Below are 20,165 nucleotides of genomic sequence, written 5' to 3'. Positions count from 1 at the left end.
TTAGGCTGCCTACCAATAGGAAATAGCACATTTCTAGAATATTTTTGCAGGTTTAGCATCATTATAGATAAATCCAACATCTCTTCTAGAAGACCCCCATCACTGTCAGCATTTCTCTGTTTGTGATCTTTCTCACTAATATACATACATACATATATATATATCCATTATAATGGATAGGAAAGGGAAAGGAATTTTATCACAAAATGTAATAACTACTAATTGAGAATACAGAAAAAACTGGTACGTGGCCTTGAGTGGGAAAAAAAAAAAGGGTGCCATTTTATAAAAAAAAAAATCTGCAATATTTTCTCCAGATTTTTTAAAAATGATTTTCATAGTTTCTTAATGACCTCTTTTGGTCTTTGTTCTCGAAATGGCATTTATTTCAAAATTCATCTAAATTACAAATGAAATGAATTGATTAAATAACTAAGTGAAACTAAATAGCTTACTTTGGGTCAAAGGAAATAATCTGGAGTGACCCCAAACCATACTTAACTCATTATGTTGCATCAAACTAAATAAATATGCAAATAAAAAATATTAATTAAAAAAAAAAAAGCAACAACTAAATATTTTCATTTCACTTCATCCCAAATCATTTTTCTTTCCACTTTTTTTTGGTCCAGCAAATGAACCCCCCAAAAAACCCTCCATTTTTCACCCAGCTCTATTCTTAAACATCTCACACCACTCACCTTGTTTTATTTAAAATTTCACACATGCATACTCCCACACCAACAACTAATTTTATACATAATTGCTCTCAGCCTGGGGATTTGTGCTCTATCACAGTGCCAAGGATCTATTTTGCAGTTCGGCCTGTGCTCTGTTAGCAGATGGAATTAGATCACGATCATTTATTTACAGGCAGCCATGAGCTGAGAGATCCGTGTTCCATCCATCTCTGTCTGTCGGAACAAGGCTTAGCAGGGAACGGCTGGATTTTGATGCAATGCATTTTGCTAGAAATATATTATCCGTTATTTTTAGAAGCAGCCTAGTGCAGCCTGAAGGCTGAAATAACCCCAGTAAAAAGGAATTTTCCTTCAGCAGCAAGGCTCTACGGGGCTGCAGAGGATGGTGCTCCTGGTACCATGCTGCTGGACATGGAGATGTGCACAGGTCCTTGCTGGAGCCTCCCCTCCCTGCCCAGAGGTAAAGCATTCCCACATATAATAAGCCACAGAACAGGCACACAGGTAGTGTGGACAAACTCCCCACAGCAAGGTATGGAACCATAGAATGGTTTGGGTTGGAGGGACCTTAAAGATCATCCAACTTCAACCCCCCTGCCACGTGCTGTTTGCAGCTCAGGCTGCCTTGGGCACACCAACCTGGCTGTGAATGGCTCCAGGCACAGGGGATCCACTGCTTCTCTGGGCAACTTCTTTATGGCTATCTGCAGCGAGATTAAGCGTCCCTCAACTGAAGGGAGGGAGCCCAAAGCCTCCCTGCCAAGGAAGCCAAGAGCCAATGTCCTCCTGTCTGTGCCCTGCTTCCCACCAAAGCCAAAATCCCATGGCTGATCCCCACAGCAATAAGGCCAGCCTCATTCCTTTGCTGCTCCGTGCTGTAGGAACATTTAATGCCTCACTGACCCCAATCCAAGTGCAGAATCGCACAGCCCTGCAAACTCACCCCCTAACTGGGAGAGTCTCACGTCTAGAGGCTGCTTTCCATCCCTGCTGGGAGAAGTGATGGGGGAAAAACACGGTCAAGATGTGGTGTGGTGTAACATGAAACAAGGAAGCAGACAGGACGAAAGGAATCGAGGCTCACCACAAGCTCTGCAGGGACTCCTGCAATGTCAGCCCCACACCTGTGCATCGCAGGTCGGGGATCTCTCACGGTCCTGAGCCAAACTATGTATGTTAACTGGACTTTGTCTCTTAGAGAGATGCTTTAGAGCCAGACAGCCTAGGTTTCCTTTGCAAACTGCATCCAAGGCTAACCACTGTATTGAAAATATGCATCTCGCTGCCAGTTTGGATTACTGACATCAGTTCTACCTCTGCTTTGAGTTTTACTACACTTCAGACAGCAAGGAATAAAGACACCTCTAGGGTTAGATGCCTGCTCTCTGCAAAAAATCCCTGCAACCCATAAACATGTTACATTTAGGATGCACCACTTCTCCATCCAGCACATTTGGCACTGGCATCCTTCAGCCCACTCCTACTCTCCCACACAGCATCCGAGCACCCATCACGGTCGAGCAAATGGCTCCATCCAGTCCTACCAGATTCTCAGCCTCTTGAGGATCGTTTCTCTGCCTAATTCTGCCAATTACCCTTTGCTAGCCTTTATCAAAACCCCTCTGAGCCCCACGGTGGTCCTCACAGATCCAAGTAGCAGGACAAGGAATACCTTCCACATCTCTGCAGCTTTGACATAGCCCTTGGGGACACAAGGGAGTCCACAGCCCCAGAGATCCCAATATACCTGGTCCTCGTAAGAGGAGGAACAAGGTAATAATTGCCTCTGATTAGTGGCTAGCACAACACTGCACAGAGGACTACTTTGTTTTGTTTTGTTTCAGAGGTAACTTCTGGATGAAGAAAAATGAGTGGAGATATCCTGTTGGGGTCAGCCAGGCATGTTTCATTTTCAGCTTCAAAACGGCTGTGCCAGGCTACATTTCTAATTGACTTTAGCATGGAAAAAAAGCAGAAAATATCCATAATGCTGTGCTGAAACGAAAAGTTTACCACAATTCCTTCGCGCTGTTATTTTAACTCCAAACTCACCAACCTGAGCATCCACACCTTTCCTGGTACAACCAAGCCCTTATCCACCATGTGCCTATTTGTGCTCGATCTGACTTTTGATATCTACATGGTAACAAGAACTCTCATGTGTATCCTACACATTAAGTTGGTGGTTGCCCCCACCTTGAAATTCTCCTAAAAATGGCACTTTTAGACCCAGAAATGGAGGCCCAATGCCAGGGGAGATTTCTCCTGGCACGTGGCAAGCAGTGGGTAAGGCTGTCTATCAGCCAACCTCCTCTCACGCTTGTCAGCACATGTGCTCAGCCCCAGTGTTGTGTCACCCTGACAGCTGTGGAAGATTTGGGAGTGAATCTTGAACATCTCTCTGAGCAGGGATGAGGAACAGGGAAAACAGAGCCTCCGAGTCCAAACCAGACAACAGCAGAATGGCACAATTCATCTGCAGGGAAACCACCCCACCCCATACCTTCCTACAGCAGTACCAAGCATTATCCCTGAGCAACAATACACTGGAAAATAAGCTCCAATCAGGGCTATACTGTCACGCAGCCAGAGGATTGAGAGGCACAGGGCATGGTCACTGGTGCCCACCAGCTCAGGGGTGATGCTGGCACATCTGTTTCAGACAAGCAGAGTTCTCCCGCAGCCAAAAATGCCCCCAGATTTAACAGCCAGTGAGAGTTCAGCCCCAACAGTGCAATCAGGAAACATGAGGATATTTAAATCAAATCTCTTAACTGGTTGTGTTCATCCTTCTGCATGAAAGGTCTCTGGAAGACACTCTTGAGCACTTCACCCAAGCTAATCGCTTGAACCCAAACCATCACAGCCTACAAATCCTTTAAACTTTGCGAATTGACTTCATGCTGAACAGCTGCCAGGCTCTCGTTCGCTCGCAGCTACAGGAACAGCTTTCTTATCAATAAATGGGGGATTCCTGCGCATGCAACACCCCATAACAGCAATAGCAATGACTCGGTCAAATGCCTCTGCTCAGAGATGAGGAAGTGTCCCGGAGGTTTCAGGCAGCAGCATCAGGAAAGGCAAGATGCACATTCAAAACAAATGATGGCACAGTTCCTTCCAGAAGTGTGAGGACAGCCAGTGTGGTGTGTGCTACAGAGATGGGGACGTCTGCTATGAATTGCTGTGCTCTGACACCCAAAATGCTACAGCTCTCCTCAGTGGGAAACAACTGGGATATCTCCTAAAGCCGTTGGTAAATGAGGATGTTAACGGTGACAATTGCATCAGGATAAGAGCAATCTCCTATTTTAGCCTAATTAGTGCTGCGCTAAATCATCAGCCCAGGCCTTGCCTTTTGCAGTGGAAAGAGACATCTGTGAGGCTCTTGCACGTGTTTTATATTATTCTCCAGCACAATATGTATAAACTAACGCTGTTCTACACTTCCACAGCACCTCATCTGGAAATCTGAAAGCGATTTATGAATGGTGGGCATCTGTGACATTTTACAGATGAAAATGGAGGCACGGAGGGATTCAGTAATTAGCCCCAGACTTGTGCAATGAGTCAGCTGCAGAGCAGAGCCTATTATTTGTTGTGTGGTAACATTTAGTGTCCAAACACACAGGGACACGAGTCTTATATCTGCCAAAAAAGCACACAGGCATGCCCCAAAATGCCACCCAGGTCTGCACTCAGACCAAGGCTGTCTGAATGCACGTCCTGAAGCACAGCCTCCTCTGGCAGCCTGCTCCCTCCGTTCTTGTAACACAACTGCAGACCAGAAGAAGGGTTAATACGCCTGAACGTTCATCTGCTTTTTCCACATCAGTTGATCTAATAAAAAAGATTGATTCTCCCTGCAAATCTGGCCTCGCTTTAACAAATCATTTGATTTGACACAGAGGACTATATTCAGATACTTTAAATTCCACTTCAGTCCCTGAAAGAAAAGTTTCTGATGGACTGAACGCTTGGAAACAGCCAACAGGAAACACCAGGCTGAGACACCCACCTTGGGTAGGGTTTACATTACTGAGTGTGGCCAGAAGCATCTGCAGATCTCTCTGTGCTGTAGAGCTTATGAGCCTATGAGGAACATCACATTGTTAGAGAAAACAGACAGCCTGTTCTGTACCTTCTAGAAATACAGCAGCAGCTCACACTTCTGAAGCACCTCCAGTATGTAAGCACAGCACCACGTTATCCTCCTGCCTGACCCAAGGCAGTGGGCAAGATGCCTGGAGTGACACTCTCAAGATGATGGGATTGGGATCACCGAGAGGTAGAAAAAGCCCATGAAAAAATCCAGACACTTACATTAAAAAATTCTCAATTTCTTCAGTTTGAAAACACAGTGAAGCATCTGCAGCCAGATCTCTACAGCAGACCTAATTTGCAGCTTTCCATTATTCCCTCTTGGTGCTGCTTATATCAAAGTTAATAAAAGCTGAACATGGAAGGAGCTGATTTTATAGGGTTCCTATCCTCAGCATACCTGCTCTCTACTTATCCGGTATGTTTCCTTCTAAAAAGGAGAAGGAATCTTCGTGCCACTTGGTGCCAACATTAAACCCATGCTGCACAAGGAAGGAGTGGAATATCTCCTGCACATTTCATTGTAGAATAGTTACCTCCCCTCCCCAGCCCTCAGTAAGCAAGTCCCAGGCACATTAGGGGCAATATACTCTGAAGGCTGAAAAGTGTCAGGGTAGTGGTAAGCAGAATAGTGCACAGTCACCTCTGGGCTTATTTAATAAACTCTTCTGCAGAGCTTCTTACAGTATAAGGCAAAAAATGGTATTGGATAAATGATTGCAGCACTCTGCCTGCGATGATAAAAGCCAAGAAGGGATCACAGTAGGTAGGGAAGAAGGTCTTGACAGTAACATCACTTACAAAAGACAATCTGGAAACGAGATTACCCTGTAGATACACCAATAATTAAGAATTTTGAAGATTCAGATATAATCCCAGCTGCCCCAATATTTTTCCTACATGTCTTTGGGCAGTCATTTAGTTCTTCCATTTGGGAGCATCCACAAAAAGGTCAGTGTGACCAGATGTGCATTTTTGGGCCAGAATGAGCCCGAGCAACAGAGAGAAATAAACAACAGTATCCTCAGCTATAGAAGAACCTATGAAAGAGAACAAGAACATGGAGGGCTCCTCTCCCACAAGGGCTAGGGCTGCCTCCTCTGTTCAAAGATAGTTTTTCCTGGCACAACTTCAAGGAAGGTCCTGGAGAATGGAAAGGGTGGTGGGCACTTCCAGTCTCAGGGTCCCAGCCAGGGGACATGGGTCTGCATGCTGCCCGCCCTGCCCCACTTGGCTGCCCCAGGATGAACCAATTCTGTGCTGAGCATCCATAGTCAATGAGGCTCAGAGCACGTTCAGTAACATCCACAGAGCACACATGAAGAGAGGAGCTATAGTTCAAGCATGAAACACATCTCCAAAAGGAGCAGAAAGACAGAAGCTCGTCCCGATTTAAGGCTTCGCTGGAGCTTATGGACTATGGGACAACTTATTTCTTTGGGGTCCTTACTGAATGCAGACTCGGCAAAGAGGCAGATCAACATGAGCTCTCCATCTCCTCACCATATGCCTGCTCTCACAAAACCAGCCTTGTTGGATCAATCTGTCTGCTCAGCACATGTGCAGCTTTGGCACTGTCATAACTTTCATTTACCACAAAACCTGCACATGGCCATCAGGTACAAAGACTGCTGCGTGAATCCCTGCTGCTTTTCCATTAACCATTAATGGAGATTGACAAGTCTAGTTTAAAACCCTGCTTGGATTTCTGCACATGTACCAGCTTCCAAGCTGCTCACCGTGTCAGCTCAGAGGCATAAAGTCCTGCAGCAACAGGCAATGCTTTGTTGCCAGTCCACTTCCAACCTTTAAAACCATCTCAGCTTCTCCAGGGGGGCAGATCAGAGACACCAGCACCAATTCACAGAAACACTCAGATGTGAGGAGACACCAGGGCCACCACGGCTGGCTCCTTATATAAGCCTGCACTGCAAACAGGGTCACAGCCATCTCCCCTCTGAGAGCTCTGCAGCATCACCTCAAGAAGCTGATCCCTGCTTTATGGCACTCCTCACTCCTCAAAGATGGATGAGGAGCACAGCCTGGTCAGCGAAAGTAGGGTGGGAAGCTTTAGTTGCAGGAAGAGAAGCACAGAACAGGCAGAGACTCACAGCCCCCTCCCCAACGCCTCCCCTACAAGCAGTGGGTACCCCTGGCTCCTCCAGCCCCCGCTCTGCTCTGGGTTCTGCTTTTCCCTGATGTTCAAGTTGCCCACTTACGGTCCTGGCTGGAAGAGCGACCGTGCTGGCGGCCCAGGGAACCTGCAGGGACAGAAGAGGCAATTAACACTGGGGACAGGTGAAACCTCACCCTGTGCAGCATCAGTTCAACAGAAAAAAAGTTTATTCAGCCTGGGGAGTGAAACTTGCCTTCACCCTCCCTGCTTATTTGGCTCTTAACCCTTTCCTACACACAGCAAGGCACAGGTGTGCACACTCATGCCCTCAAAGTGCTGAAATAAGCCTGTAAAAGAGCCCCATGCTCTAATGGAAATGATGCTTCCAAAAAAATATAAGCACAAGAATACCAGCTGAATGAAACAGGCTTCAGCAATCCACCCTGGCTGAGCGTACGAGGAGTTTGGAATTTGTTTTTTGCTTTCAGAATGGCAGTCCCTGCCTCAGTTGTATGCTATAGGCTATAGCCCCAGGATCAAGAAGGGAGAGCTGAGCCATGGGGAAGAGAGCACAGCACCTTCCCAGCCACTGCAGCCTGTGCTAAAACCCAAGTTTGTGCCAGCAAGAGAAGGAATCACATGGGGAGGGGAAAGGGCTTTGTGCAGTGTGCACACAGCAGCATCTCCTGATGGCTCCAGAGGTGCAGGTTTGCCCCCAGCTCTGCAGGATCAGCCCATAGTTACCTCACCTCTAGAGATTTCTCTGTCTCTGTGTGATGATGACTGCAACTGCCTTTGTAAACCACCCTGAGCTCTGCAAAGACTTAACTATTTAAGTCTGTGGACCACAAAGCACTCTCATCTGGAAAGCACAACAGATGAGCGTATCACTATCTATGCGTTCTTGCAGAGAAGGGCAAAAAAGGAAAAAGAAAACTGCTAAACAAGGTAAGGAAGTCATCTTGGTACCAGGCACTTCCCACAGCACTGGCAGATGACGGTGACACTGCGGTGTCCTATATTAGTCCTCATCTATACACTTAAAATTGCCTTGAAGATGCTAACTACAAACAACTGTCACAAGATTCTACAAGAGCGTGTTTGCTGTACCAGTAACTAGAAACATCACATTAAAAACAAACAAACAAGATCAGATAATTACTCTGAGTGTGGTTTTAGTTTGCACGTGTGCCTAGAGAGCCAAGCAGCAAGCTCGCTCACTGGCCTACCCAATCTTAACTGGGAGGACTGGGAGATGTTGGTGCAATTCCACCAGCACGCATCTGGACAAAGCCTGGAGTCCCTTAACACCCTCAACACTCAACTAAAACCCACACAGACCTCCTTGGAGGATCAACGTTTTAAACCAGCATTACCTTCCTCCTGAATTTGCCCTTTTAGAGAAGCTGACACAGACTGAGAACGTTTCCATAATGTTTTCATTTTCTTTCATTATTCTACCATTAACAGCAACTACAAACAACCACGCTCTACTCTGAGGAGCAGATTATGATCACAGTTTAGTCCTTACCAGTTACAATTAGATTAATGTTTTATGCCTTCTGCAAGGACTGCAGAGTCAACAGAATAGCAAAGGCCAACTCCGGAGGAATCCCATTACTAACTCAGGATCCACCTAGAGTTAAACCACATCCCCAAAGCAGCATCGGAAGTTTCTGCCTTTACACAAAAGTGCCAGGCTATCAGTGACATCGAGAAACGTTTACAAGGTCTTTTCTGCAACAGCAACAAGAAAATGAAATCACAAGCAATGCAGTAAGAAAGGCCAGGCCAAGGTAGATATGTATCCCACAGCCCTGCGCACGGAATCCATTTCTGGAGTGCTGCCTAAAACTCTGCATCCGCCTTGTGCTGGCTCAACCCCCACTGCTCTTGGCAGGTGAGATAGAAAATTGGTTATAAAATGAGCCCTATATTTTATAAGTTTCATAAACATTTTTTAAAAAAAATCAAATATGAGGTATTCTCAGATGATCCTGTGCCAGAGAGTAATGTAGTCTAACTTGGAAACAGAGTTACCACCTGTTCATGGCAACCTCTCTTTTAATCTTCATTTCTATTTTACGAGCTGACCAACACTATTTTATTAGCTGATAATTAGTTTAGGTTGATTTAATTAAACTGAATTGATTACAGCCCTTCTTCCTCCCAGGGCAATCTTTCTGCAGGATTAGGAGTTTTAACAACTTGGACCCTGTACCTATGAAGCCGTATAGCAGAGCTTCTTGTCAGAAGTGGTCACACTGTTCGGGTCAATACATGCCAGTGGACACAGAATGTTCTTAGGAACTGGTTAAGAAAAAGGCAGAACCTGGCTTCCTGGTTAGAAAAAGGGGTGATAATTTGGCCCCAGGTATCATTACTTCTTAAGCTTAACTTAAGGAAGGAACAGCAGCTATGGTGGAGGGGGTAAATTCTAAGCAAATGCTGCTACTGAAACCGATGAATGCAGTTAGTACTCAATCTAAAGCTTTAAGTTGATGACAAGAATCTGTTGTCATCAAAAGGCCAACACATCATCTGCATCTTGGATGGATGCCTCTGAAATAGACCACAGAACGGCTTGTGATGGAAGGGACCTTAAAGCCCACCCATTCCAACCCCCTTGATGTGGGCAGGGTTGCTAACCACTAGACCAGGCTCCTAAGGGCTGCATCCAACCTGGCCTCAAGCATACCCAAGGATGGGAATTGCATATTAGGCAAAGATAGCTTTTATTTTTAAGTGTCTGCTCCTCTGTGAGCACATATATTCACACAACAGCATTCAGGCTAAAGCATTGTGCCTCTCCAAAAGTCTGGTCTACATGGAAGAAGAGAGCGTAGGGTAGACATCTCAGCTACTTTTAACACATCTTTGAATTTGTTTGTAATGGATTTATCTGCAAGTAAGGTACGGGTCAGACTGCGAAGAGATAGCATTCCTCCAGATGGATTGTATACATAGTTATGTTTGGCTTATTTTAAAGAATTAAAGCAGTAACTGACCACCAGCAACGTCATCAATAGCCTTTGGAGTACTGGCCCTTACCAAACTGGACTCCAGTGAAATACTCAGGGATGAACTTTCTCATGTCATGATTTCGTAAGTCCCATTTTGCAACGAGGCAGAACTGAGCGCTTAATTATATCTGCAGAGCCTGCAGTAGAGGTTGTGGCAACAACTCAACCTTGGAGAAAGGATAAAAATGACTGTAACAGTAGTAGATATTTGGGTGCAGTTAAGTACAGACAACGCTGTAGTCAAATGGCTGTTCTTCAAGATATATGTTGCCTTTGATACCTACAGAGCCTTGAAAAGTAAAACACCATCATTAGTCATAACTTGCTGGCAACAGGAACCCTAATAATTCTGACTAATTGTCATGGAAAGTTACCCTGATTGCAAATTTGACAGTTATAAAAATCCAATTTAGGAATTCCAAACAGGCCAGGAACATAATTAGGGACTATATTTTAACACCCTCTTGATCAATGGTGGGGTAATGGAGAGACTTCCAAGAGCTTTGTTTTGAAATGAATGGCGCCATATTGATGAAACAACTTGGACAGAAACCAGAAATTAAATTGAAAGTTTAAACAATGCAGCTGTATTTTATCATCCTGTATTGTCAAGCTTTAACGAAAATAGCTCCTAAACAGAGCCACATGTTTTGCCTGTTGCCCAAAAACTGAAGGTGAATTTTAAAACCCTTTCCTAAACTGCAGGATGCCAAGATTTTTCAGCTAGAAGTTATTATTAGGACACTACAGTATTTCATAGAAGTCTTGACAACGGTTTTGTATGGTTTCTGTAACAGCAACTTCATTTTTTAAAGCAGAGATGGTTCAGATGAGTGATGCTTCAAAAAAAAAAAATAATGGAGTCTCTGCTGTGCATTTCTTACGTATGGGATGTAAAATTAAGAAGTAAAATCTCATTGTCACTGGAACCACAGAAATATAGAATGGCTTGGGTTGGAAGAGACCTCAAGGATCATCAGGTTCCAACCCCCCTGCTGCAGGCAGGGCCGCCAACCTCCATGTCTAACAGTAGAGCATTGCTGAGCAATCATTGCAGGGAATATAATCAGGATTCCCTGCTCGTCCTACATGTCATTAACAATACTGTCAGCTCCCTTCTAAACTCGAGGCCTGGGAATAGATCAAATACGGGTATATCACGTGTTTCAGTGACAATGAGAAAACTGTACTTGACTGCCAGTCTGAGAGAATCTCTTGCCTTTGAGGATTAAGATATGATGGAGAAAGCCACTCTTATTACTTACAGTGCTCTGAGAAGCAGATCTTTGATAACTCTAGCAAATTGGTCAATATACAAGAAACAGAAAATGCATAAAAAGACTCTGTCTCTATAATATTCAAGTTGCATTTATACAGCTGGGAAATTAGGGGAAAAGTTCTGGGGTTTGGCTTCTTGTCTGTTCAAATAGCCTAGAGGATTTTAGAAGGGTGCAAGTCATACAAATTAAATGGGATCCTACCATGTTTATTTACTGGAAGTACAGTATTTAACATTGCAAGACTCAATTCCATATTGTGCAAAGACCTGCTGAGAAACCAATACCACACTAAGTTCTGCCATCCTTCCCCTTAAAGGCTTACGTTTGATCTCAGTCTTGAATCCCTGTAATCCACAACCAGAAGAGGAAAAAAAAAACCAAAAAGCTCTGGGATTGTAACCCTCCAGCTGAAGAGGTTCAATGGCTCAACCCTCACATGTGCTACAAGAACGAGGTATTTTAATTGCATCTATCAGGAAGTTTGCGAAGACATGCAACTTTCATCTCACTTCACTGGATGGAGGAAGGGAGAGGAGACATAAGGAGATAAAAAAGCAGAGAACAAAAGGGGTGCAAGCAGTGTCTCTTAGCCTCTCTTGTGCTGGATAAACATGTCTGTCAGATCCTGAGAAAGTGAGGTCGGCTGCAAGCCCTGGTAATGGTGGTCTGCAAGGCTGAGCGTCTTTTATCTGCCTGTGTGACATGGCTTCCAGAGAACACATGGAACAGTGAGGTTGGACAGCTTCCATCTCAGTTCTGCATGCTCCTTTTCCTTGTGTGCTCCTCTATGAAGGGTGTAATGATGTGAGTACATACTACATGTTTTTGTAAGCGTGAGACCTGAGAAGAGCAGTCAGGTAGCTTTGTAACGATTAAAGCTAAAGCAAGTTGAATGCTTCTGATTACTTACTACTCAACCCTTCAGTAAACACATTCAGACGAGCGCTCTGAGTAGCACCATCTCCAGTGTGAGCACAGCCTTTACACCACACTGATCCCAGCTGCTGCCTACCTGCCCCATAGCAGCACTTCACCCATCTGCTGGGTGTGCTGCGATCACACTAACTTCTGCTGGGAGACCGTGCTGCCTGATGGCACGCTGAGCAGCTGTGGGCAGGCTGCTACCCTGCGACAGCAAGCAGGCAGCCCCACCAACCCTTCACATCTGAATATCTTTCTGTTTCATATCCCTGCCTACTAAATGATGCATCCTTGCCTTGCGTACATGAAGGACATCAGCTGTATGATAGAGGCTGAAAGACTCACTATAGAGGTCATATTGCTCCTTGGGCAGACCATAGAAAGCACTCTTTTACTCTGCTTCTTACCCAATACATCACTGCAATGCAAACTCCTGTGTTCATTAAATGGTATCTCAAACGTCGGAACTAGGAATGGTTTTTAATGAGGTTGCTGCTCCCATTCATCTGCCACTGCTCAATATCTCACTAGCAGTTTATCTCTCTCAGCAGACTAACAAGACTGTAAAAGCAGCAAGATAAACGCTGGCCAAATAGCTGAGCTCCTATAGCCTAGTGTGTGAACATGGACTTCCAAAGTGCCTCATAACCTCACGGCCCAGGGCTTTGCTGATGAGGCTGAAGGAAGGACTCAGAAGAGGGAGCACCTACCTGTGCTGTGGCAAGTTTTCTCTACAATCCTTTCATGGCTAATGAACATCCAACAACGCTTGATAAAAACAGTGTCTGCTACTGATCAAGCACTGGTTGCTTTGTATCACACTTGAATCTAACAGGAAGAAACGTCCGAGAAGATGTATTGTCTAAGTTCAATGTTTTATCAAAACCATATGAGCACACATAGCCGAAGGCTCTGGTCAAAAGCCAAAACACACAAGCAGGAAACTGCAAGTGGGTAAAATGTGACACTCAAAAAAGGGGTGGTTACCTCTACGCCAAAAACGAAGGCATTTTTACCATGATGGTACAGTGTTATCTGGAACACCTCTGCCTCCTGAAACAGAACACAGAGCCTCACAGTCTCCTTGGTCCAGGCTCTACTGATGGAAATCCCAGCTCAAACCACCTCTGGACAACATATCCAGCATCTTTTCATCTGCATATCCATTTATATAGATGCATGCACACATTCATATACCCCTGTGTCTGCACTATGAGGAAAACCACTTCCATCACAGCTATTTTTACTCTCAGACTACTACCAAGAAGCTTTCTCAATGATTTCCCTCACAATACAGAATTTGGCTTCAGTGACAAACTATGCCCAGTGCTTTCCTCAAAGATAAACCCTTATGCCAGCACCACAGGACAGAGCTGCCAGTGGTTGCAGCCAGTGCTGAACCACCACCTGTACCATCCCAACCACCTCTTGCTGCCGTGTCCATTTCAGCCCCTGTTTTCCAATGAGGTCAACTCTGGAGTCATCGAGATGTGGGGTAATGGAACTGTGTTTCAGCTGGAAGGGACAAGGCTTCTCCAGTTTTATCAGCTCCCAGCTGCTGAGAAAACAAGAGTTCCAGCAGCACTTTCTAAGCCCATGTTTAACTCCCAGGAGAGCAGCTCTAAGTACCAGTGGCTCATGGACTTCAGATACCTGCCACGTGCACTTAAGCAAAGAGAGCCCAAACCATTTGTGACAAGAACACGAGGTGAATATAACACACTAACCATCACCAAGCTATGCTAGCACATTTTTGTGTTAAATCGTTGTTTCCAATTAACTTGAACAAGAAAACACATACTGAGTGAGCTTGCCACATTCCTGGTAAGGCACAATCCACAGGTCACAGGGCATCAGGAAACATCTCCAAATCCCCACGGTTCTTCATTCCTAACCCCAAGCACACAGCACCATCCCAGCAGTGCTTGCCTAGCCTAGCAACATCTATTTACAGCTGTAAAGCTCTGACACTACTGCCCACGTGCTCCATCCCTGCTGGTGCCCCAGACCATGGATGGGATTCTGGGCAGCCTGAGCTGGTGGGGGCAGCCAGCCCATGGCAGGGGGATGGGGCTGAGTGGGCTGTGAGGTCCCTTCTAACCCAACCATCTTGTGATACCAACTGCACACTGCACCACGACACATAGCAGCAGAAGAGGCCTACTAACTAGCACCTGGTCTTAAATTGTCTGTCCAGTCAAGGTTAAAAAGTCTCATGGAAAAGGCATTACCACGTATGCAGTGGCCACAGCTCCCTCAATAATGTGCCCCCCATCGCTGAAAAGTAACATAGCTGTTGGAAAGAACTGGAAAACAGTTTTCAAGCTTCATTAAAATATTTCAAAAAGTTACTTTGATTTAAAAAACCCACCTTAATAAAGCTATATTTATAGTTTCTTTCCACAGTCTTCATCCATTTATACAGCTGCAGTTCCTCTAAAAGACAGTTCAAAGAAATGCAGCTCCAGGCACCCAGTCAGAGCCTAAAAATCCATTGCTGAGTTTCCCAAGATTTCACTAATAAAATTTGTCTTCGGCAATATAAATTGAAGAAGTCAAAACAGAAACCAGCTTATAATCTACTGCAGCGGGTTTTTCAATCTGTGTCTCCTCTCCATGAAAGGGTGTTCCCCACAGCCTCTTATTGCTGTTGGAGATAAGCAAAGAAGTGGATGCTGACACCTCCCCGTCTGACCAGACCTGGGAGTGCTGCAATCTGCTTGGAGAGGTGGGCACACCATCTGTGATCAGGGCAGCCTTCTTGCTCACAGAGAAGACTACAAATCTGCAAAGAGTAGATGGAGTTGGATTACTCAACCCATCCCTCCTAATAACCAAAAGCAACATGTTTTATGCTCTGCATTGCATTGTGCTACATGGTGGTGGAGTCACCATCCCTGGAGGTGTTCAGGAAACGTGGAGATGCGGCACTGAGGGACACAGATAGTCAGCATGGTGGGAACGGGTTGATGGTTGGACTGGATGATTTTAGAGGTCTTTTCCAACCTTAATGATTCGATGATTAAAATTAGGATGGAATCAAAATGTGCTCAGAACACTGAAAAATAAGTTATTGGTTTTCCTACATTGTTGCCTTTCAGCTATAGCAGACTTTGAGGCTTTGCAAACTGGTTTCCCAGTGAGGGAAATCCATTGCACAAAATCTGGGGAAGAGATCAGGCAACGCATGACCTTGTGTGAAGCAAGCCATCCAAAACCCTGCACTGAGTTCAAAGGAGCAGGTCCTCCCCCAGCCCAAGCTGAGCAGGGCAATCACCAGCTGTGAAGTCTGGAACAGGCACGGCAGCTCTCATCACATCACCCATCCACACTGCAGCTCATTCCTCCGGACTTTTGGGACAGCGGGTCTCATGCTAGGAGCTTACCCAGTGAAGCAGGGTAGAAAACAAGCAGATCTCAGGGAAGAGAACTCAGTTGATCTCAGAAAACACTGTGGGTAGCCCTGCTCTAGAGAAAAGAAACAAAGCAGAGAGAGAACAGTTCCTGCTGTTATTAACTGTTCCTTGCGTAAAACTCATTTGGCCAAATCCATCAACGCAGCACTTCTTCAAGGTCTCTACTATTCCCATGCACAAACAGGAATGTTCAGGGCCACATGCATGCCATCTGGCAGCCCTGACTGTAACCATGTGTGCGCTCAGTGCCTGGACAGGGCCAGAGTGCTCTCTTGGTGCTATTGAAGCATCGCTGCTAAATAACAGAGCAGTACTTAACTTGCAAAGCCAATTACTACAAGAGCATAGTAGGTTTGTGTGTTTTGTTGTCTGGTTTGTTTTTAATTTAACACTATACAAGCTTATCAAAGGGCCAACATATGACAAATAGGTCAGAACTGTCAAAAGTTTTATCAGAAAATGGCAACAACCAAATCATTTTGGTCTTGCATTGCAACATATTCACTTGGAATGCTTAACTGGATGGACCAGCAAATAAATGCCCACCAGACTAGTAAGGCTAATGAGAACAGCAGGACAGGAGATAGCGGGAGCATATCTTCAACATCCAGACTCTACATCCTAAAACTCTTTAATTTCAGTTATGATGAAATTCCAGCACTTCTCTGATAACATCTAGAAGGCAAACGTTGCCACAGCACAATCTCCAAGGAAGCAAATTTTAAAATTTAAACGACCTTTGAAATATTTGTCTGCATCCCTTTTGCCAAGTTTCATCTTTCATCGTCACTGACTCTCAGCTTTTGGCAAACAGCACCTACATCAGGCTGTTATTAGTAGCAGTATTTTAAATGAGCATCTGAGAAGCAGGTTGTGTCCTTTGGTAGTGAAGGAATTCGAAAGACAAACAAGTAAATAAATAATGCCCCCAGCTCGGAAATCAGAGTTAGCTTTAGCTGGTGCCTGGATTCAATCTTACCACTGCTCCAAAATCACAACCCAGTGGAAGATTAAGCCAGATTCATAGGATGGGAATGCACATGGATTTTTTATTCTGCTTACAGAAAGATAAATGAAATTTTTAATCAGCTGATGTTTCTGTTAGTGGTTGAAGGACATCTCCTGTTGACATCTGGACAAGGCAGACTGTTCCATTTGCATCAGCCTCTACATAAGATAACACATCCTCAGTCTCACCTGCCCTCAGGCAGGCAGGGCAATCCTCTGTGTGCAGGCCAGCGCTCTGCCCATACTTTTCTCAAGTGAAGACACCTTTCCTGCTACATTTCCTGAACAAGAAGCATTACCGACAGGCTTACAGCTCCCCAGGGACTCAGACAATTGCTTTCCTACTTCTCACTCCTTGGATACACGCATCTAACACCAGATGTCTATGGAATATTTCATTGTACAGAGGATTACCAATTCTCCTCATCATTTTTCAATTAACAAGTGTGTTTAGCACTGGCCGAAACGTGGGGTGTTCTGAGCACAATGTGAAAAGTTGTACCATGAAGTCACACCTCACATGATAACATTAACACGTGCTAGCGCTCTGCTAGCAAAGCACAACGTCCTTCTTCCCCAGAGAACCTGGCCCTGCCTGTTTCAGTCCAGCTGGTTTATTTTGTGAATCAGAGTCTAAATGCACAGGCAAAAGAACCGCGTGACTTTGAATTCACCGATGCACATGGGGATTTTCTCTAATAATCCCATTCATCATCACAGAAGCTAGATGTGTGAATGGTGATCCCCTCACATTCCCCAGGGAGAGCTAAGAGGCTCAGATTTTGCTGGCCATTCTGGGGGTTGCATCTGTAGATCTCAGAAATAAGATTAAGTGCCTTAACTAGAACAAACTGCTTTTTCTTCCTTCCCTTTTAATGAACAGCTCCAAGTTCAAAACGCATGAAAGACACAAAGTGCCTGAGAACAGTTAGCAATGCAACAAATGAACCTGAAAATATCATTTTGAGTTTCTTGAAGCTCCTTGCTGCCCATATGGTCAGCAACAAATTTACATCGACGCTCTTGTACCTTAACCTAAATGGCTAAGGGGAGAAGGACACGCTTATCCCACGGAACTGAAGCTCTAAGATGTCACCATGCAGAAGGGCAGTGAATATTTTGACATGTCAAAGGTGAAACCATGACAACTTACACCAGAGCAGGATCCCCTTCAACCATCAATTCAACAGACAAGTCTCCCATTGTGAGGATATAAAGTTTTATATTAACCGAGCTAATGATCTCATGGCTAGTAACTCTTCCCTCCTGACTTCCAATTACTTGCCCATGTTTTTCACAGATCATAAATCACAACTTCTACTAACCAGAAGCAGTAGCTGCATGGAGATATTTTCCCTTTTCTTTCTTCTTTTCACTTTTTTCCCCTCCGTAAGAGAGCTTTAGATATATGAAAGTAATAAAACAGTTTCTGGCTGTGTGCAAAAACAGCCATTGGAACTCCAGCATTTTGCAACCTCTGTGTGATGGCTCTGCCCAAAGACTTGGAGACATTCAGGACTAACAACTTACAGCACAGAGATAGCACCAAGAAACACTATGATGAGGGTTTTGATGAAGAGAACATGAAAGATGAAGAAAAAAATCTGCTTTCAATTTTTTTTTAGCTGCTGTTGAAGGACAGATTGCAGCAAGCACCATCGAGCCCAGAAGAAGCCCAGAAGAGAGGCAACCAACAGCTCCTCTTAGTTTTTGGTAAAACAACCAGATCAAAAAGAACAAGTTGCCTGCATTTCTCTCTCACGGCTTACATCAATTAAGTTGTACTTAATACAATACAACATTTTCACCATCGTATTCTAAAGGAAGTCAAACAACACTGGAATGTTGTTCTCATGGCAAAGTTGATTGGCTATATTACATATTCTACAGATGTCAGTGTATAGATTTAACATGCGGGTCATTCTACCAGTGTGAACCAGGAGTATCTTCACCAAAGTCAACAGAATTACACTGCTGGGTAGTGAGTGTGAGGCAAGAAACGGGCCTGCTGCCTTCAAAGCTCAGCTATCTGACTGGAACCCTGCACTGTGTAAGGAAGAAGGTTGTCTTTAAGAGCAGAAGAGGTCAGAAGGAAAAGCAATGTAATAGAATGTACGAGTTTGCATTTCTTGACTTTAACCTCATTGCTTGAGCCACAGAGGTTATTCTGCAAACATCAGAGTGAAGTTGGTCAGTGGTTTTCTCTCACGCTTTGTCGTCATGAAGGTGAAAAAGAGTCACAGCAATGGTGTGGCCTCTCTACTTCACTCCTCTTTGTCAGCAAAAGAGCCTACAGCCTACGTAGTGTAATTCCTGTTACAGGAAGGAGAAGCGAACGCTGAACATGGAGAAGCCAGGGGAGTATCAAGAGATTTCCAACAGCTGACGGCTGCTCTGGAGGAAAATCCAGCTGCTCCTTTCCATGCTGTGACCTGCTGAAGTTGGAACTACAAATTTCCAACCCAGTCTGTAGGAACAACGGAGCATAAATAAATTAAATTCTTATCTCGGAAAAGCTTATGAGTGTCTCAGTCCATATGCAAGCTTTTCAGGAAATGGGGGAGGGGGAGAAAACCTTCCAAAAATTCAGCACTACAATTATTTATACTTTCTGCAGTCAAAGAAGGAGAAAGGAACAAAATGAATAAGAGCGTAGCAACCTTTTTTAGGACAGAACAAGCAGCACTGCCATTAAGGGAGCAGGAAAAGTTCTTCAGATTCTGGCACAACCTTTCAGCAAAGCTACCAGGAGCACAGCAACACAAGCAGCTATGAGAGGCACAGACTTCTTGTTTGAGCTCAGCCAACGATTCCTTCGCGGAAGATTCACTGAAGGGCAAATGCTTTTGGAAATGAGAGTGCACAGCCTACATGCCCGATCTCACAACAATACCTGCATGAAGTAAGGCCAGTTCCAATGCCAAAATCCTATATTCCCACCAGTCATGACCACAGCTGCCAGGGACAGAAGCACAACTTGGAGAGTGCAGCAAAGCTGGATTTTCTTAAGCTGCAGTTTCTCACCTTCTCCCGTGAAAAGATGCAATTTGTCAACAAGTGTTAACGCCTGAAAGATCTTTCCAATGCTTTCATGCTTTATGGGGCCACTGGCTGGTGGCAGAGGCTTCATAGGTTGTGGAACAGGAATATCAGAGGCCTGCAGTGATACAGAGCAGCTAAACTTGGTGGGGAAACATCTGAATGAGAACTTGAAGGGCTACTGGAAATTGCTTACAATATGACTGTTAGAACACCATCTTCCTACAGACCGCAGCAATCCCAAAGTCAAGCAACCCCTGCTGTTTTTACCTGAGGATAAACTATAACACATGAAAATAGAGGGCAAGAGGTACAGACAAAGAGCAGTTATGAAATGAAACAAATGTCTCCTGAATTCAGTCATTTCCCACAGGGAGCAAAAGTTAATCACATAACCTAAAGACCAGGCAACTGCACTTAGAAGTAATGATGCAAACCATTCCTGAAAAATAAAAACTAGATCTTTGCCTGTCCTTAGATTTTGACATTAAGACTATTATTGCAGTTTGACCTCTGTGTCACCGGAGAGAGAAAAAAAAAAAAGCAATCCTCACTATCGT

At 44.6% G+C, this 20,165-nt stretch overlaps 1 protein-coding gene across 10 annotated transcripts in view; it reads right to left on the bottom strand.

Annotated features, from left to right (window-relative positions):
- The window catches only part of COL26A1 (collagen type XXVI alpha 1 chain), a 172,229-nt gene that overhangs the window by 47,755 nt on the left and 104,309 nt on the right, over window positions 1-20,165 (bottom strand). For 8 of the 10 annotated variants that reach the window (XM_085240760.1, XM_085240761.1, XM_085240756.1 and 5 more), the window contains exon 4: window positions 7,022-7,063. The exons of the other annotated variants lie outside the window; for them this stretch is intronic. In XM_085240760.1, the coding sequence (XP_085096886.1) occupies window positions 7,022-7,063 (42 nt within the window). The remainder of the gene's footprint in view (window positions 1-7,021; window positions 7,064-20,165) is intronic. 10 annotated transcript variants of the gene reach the window in all.

Source organism: Meleagris gallopavo, chromosome 21 (assembly GCF_905368555.1).
Source record: "Meleagris gallopavo chromosome 21, MGAL_WU_HG_1.1, whole genome shotgun sequence".
Lineage (NCBI taxonomy): Eukaryota > Metazoa > Chordata > Aves > Galliformes > Phasianidae > Meleagris > Meleagris gallopavo.
This window is presented reverse-complemented; position numbering and strand designations above follow the sequence as displayed.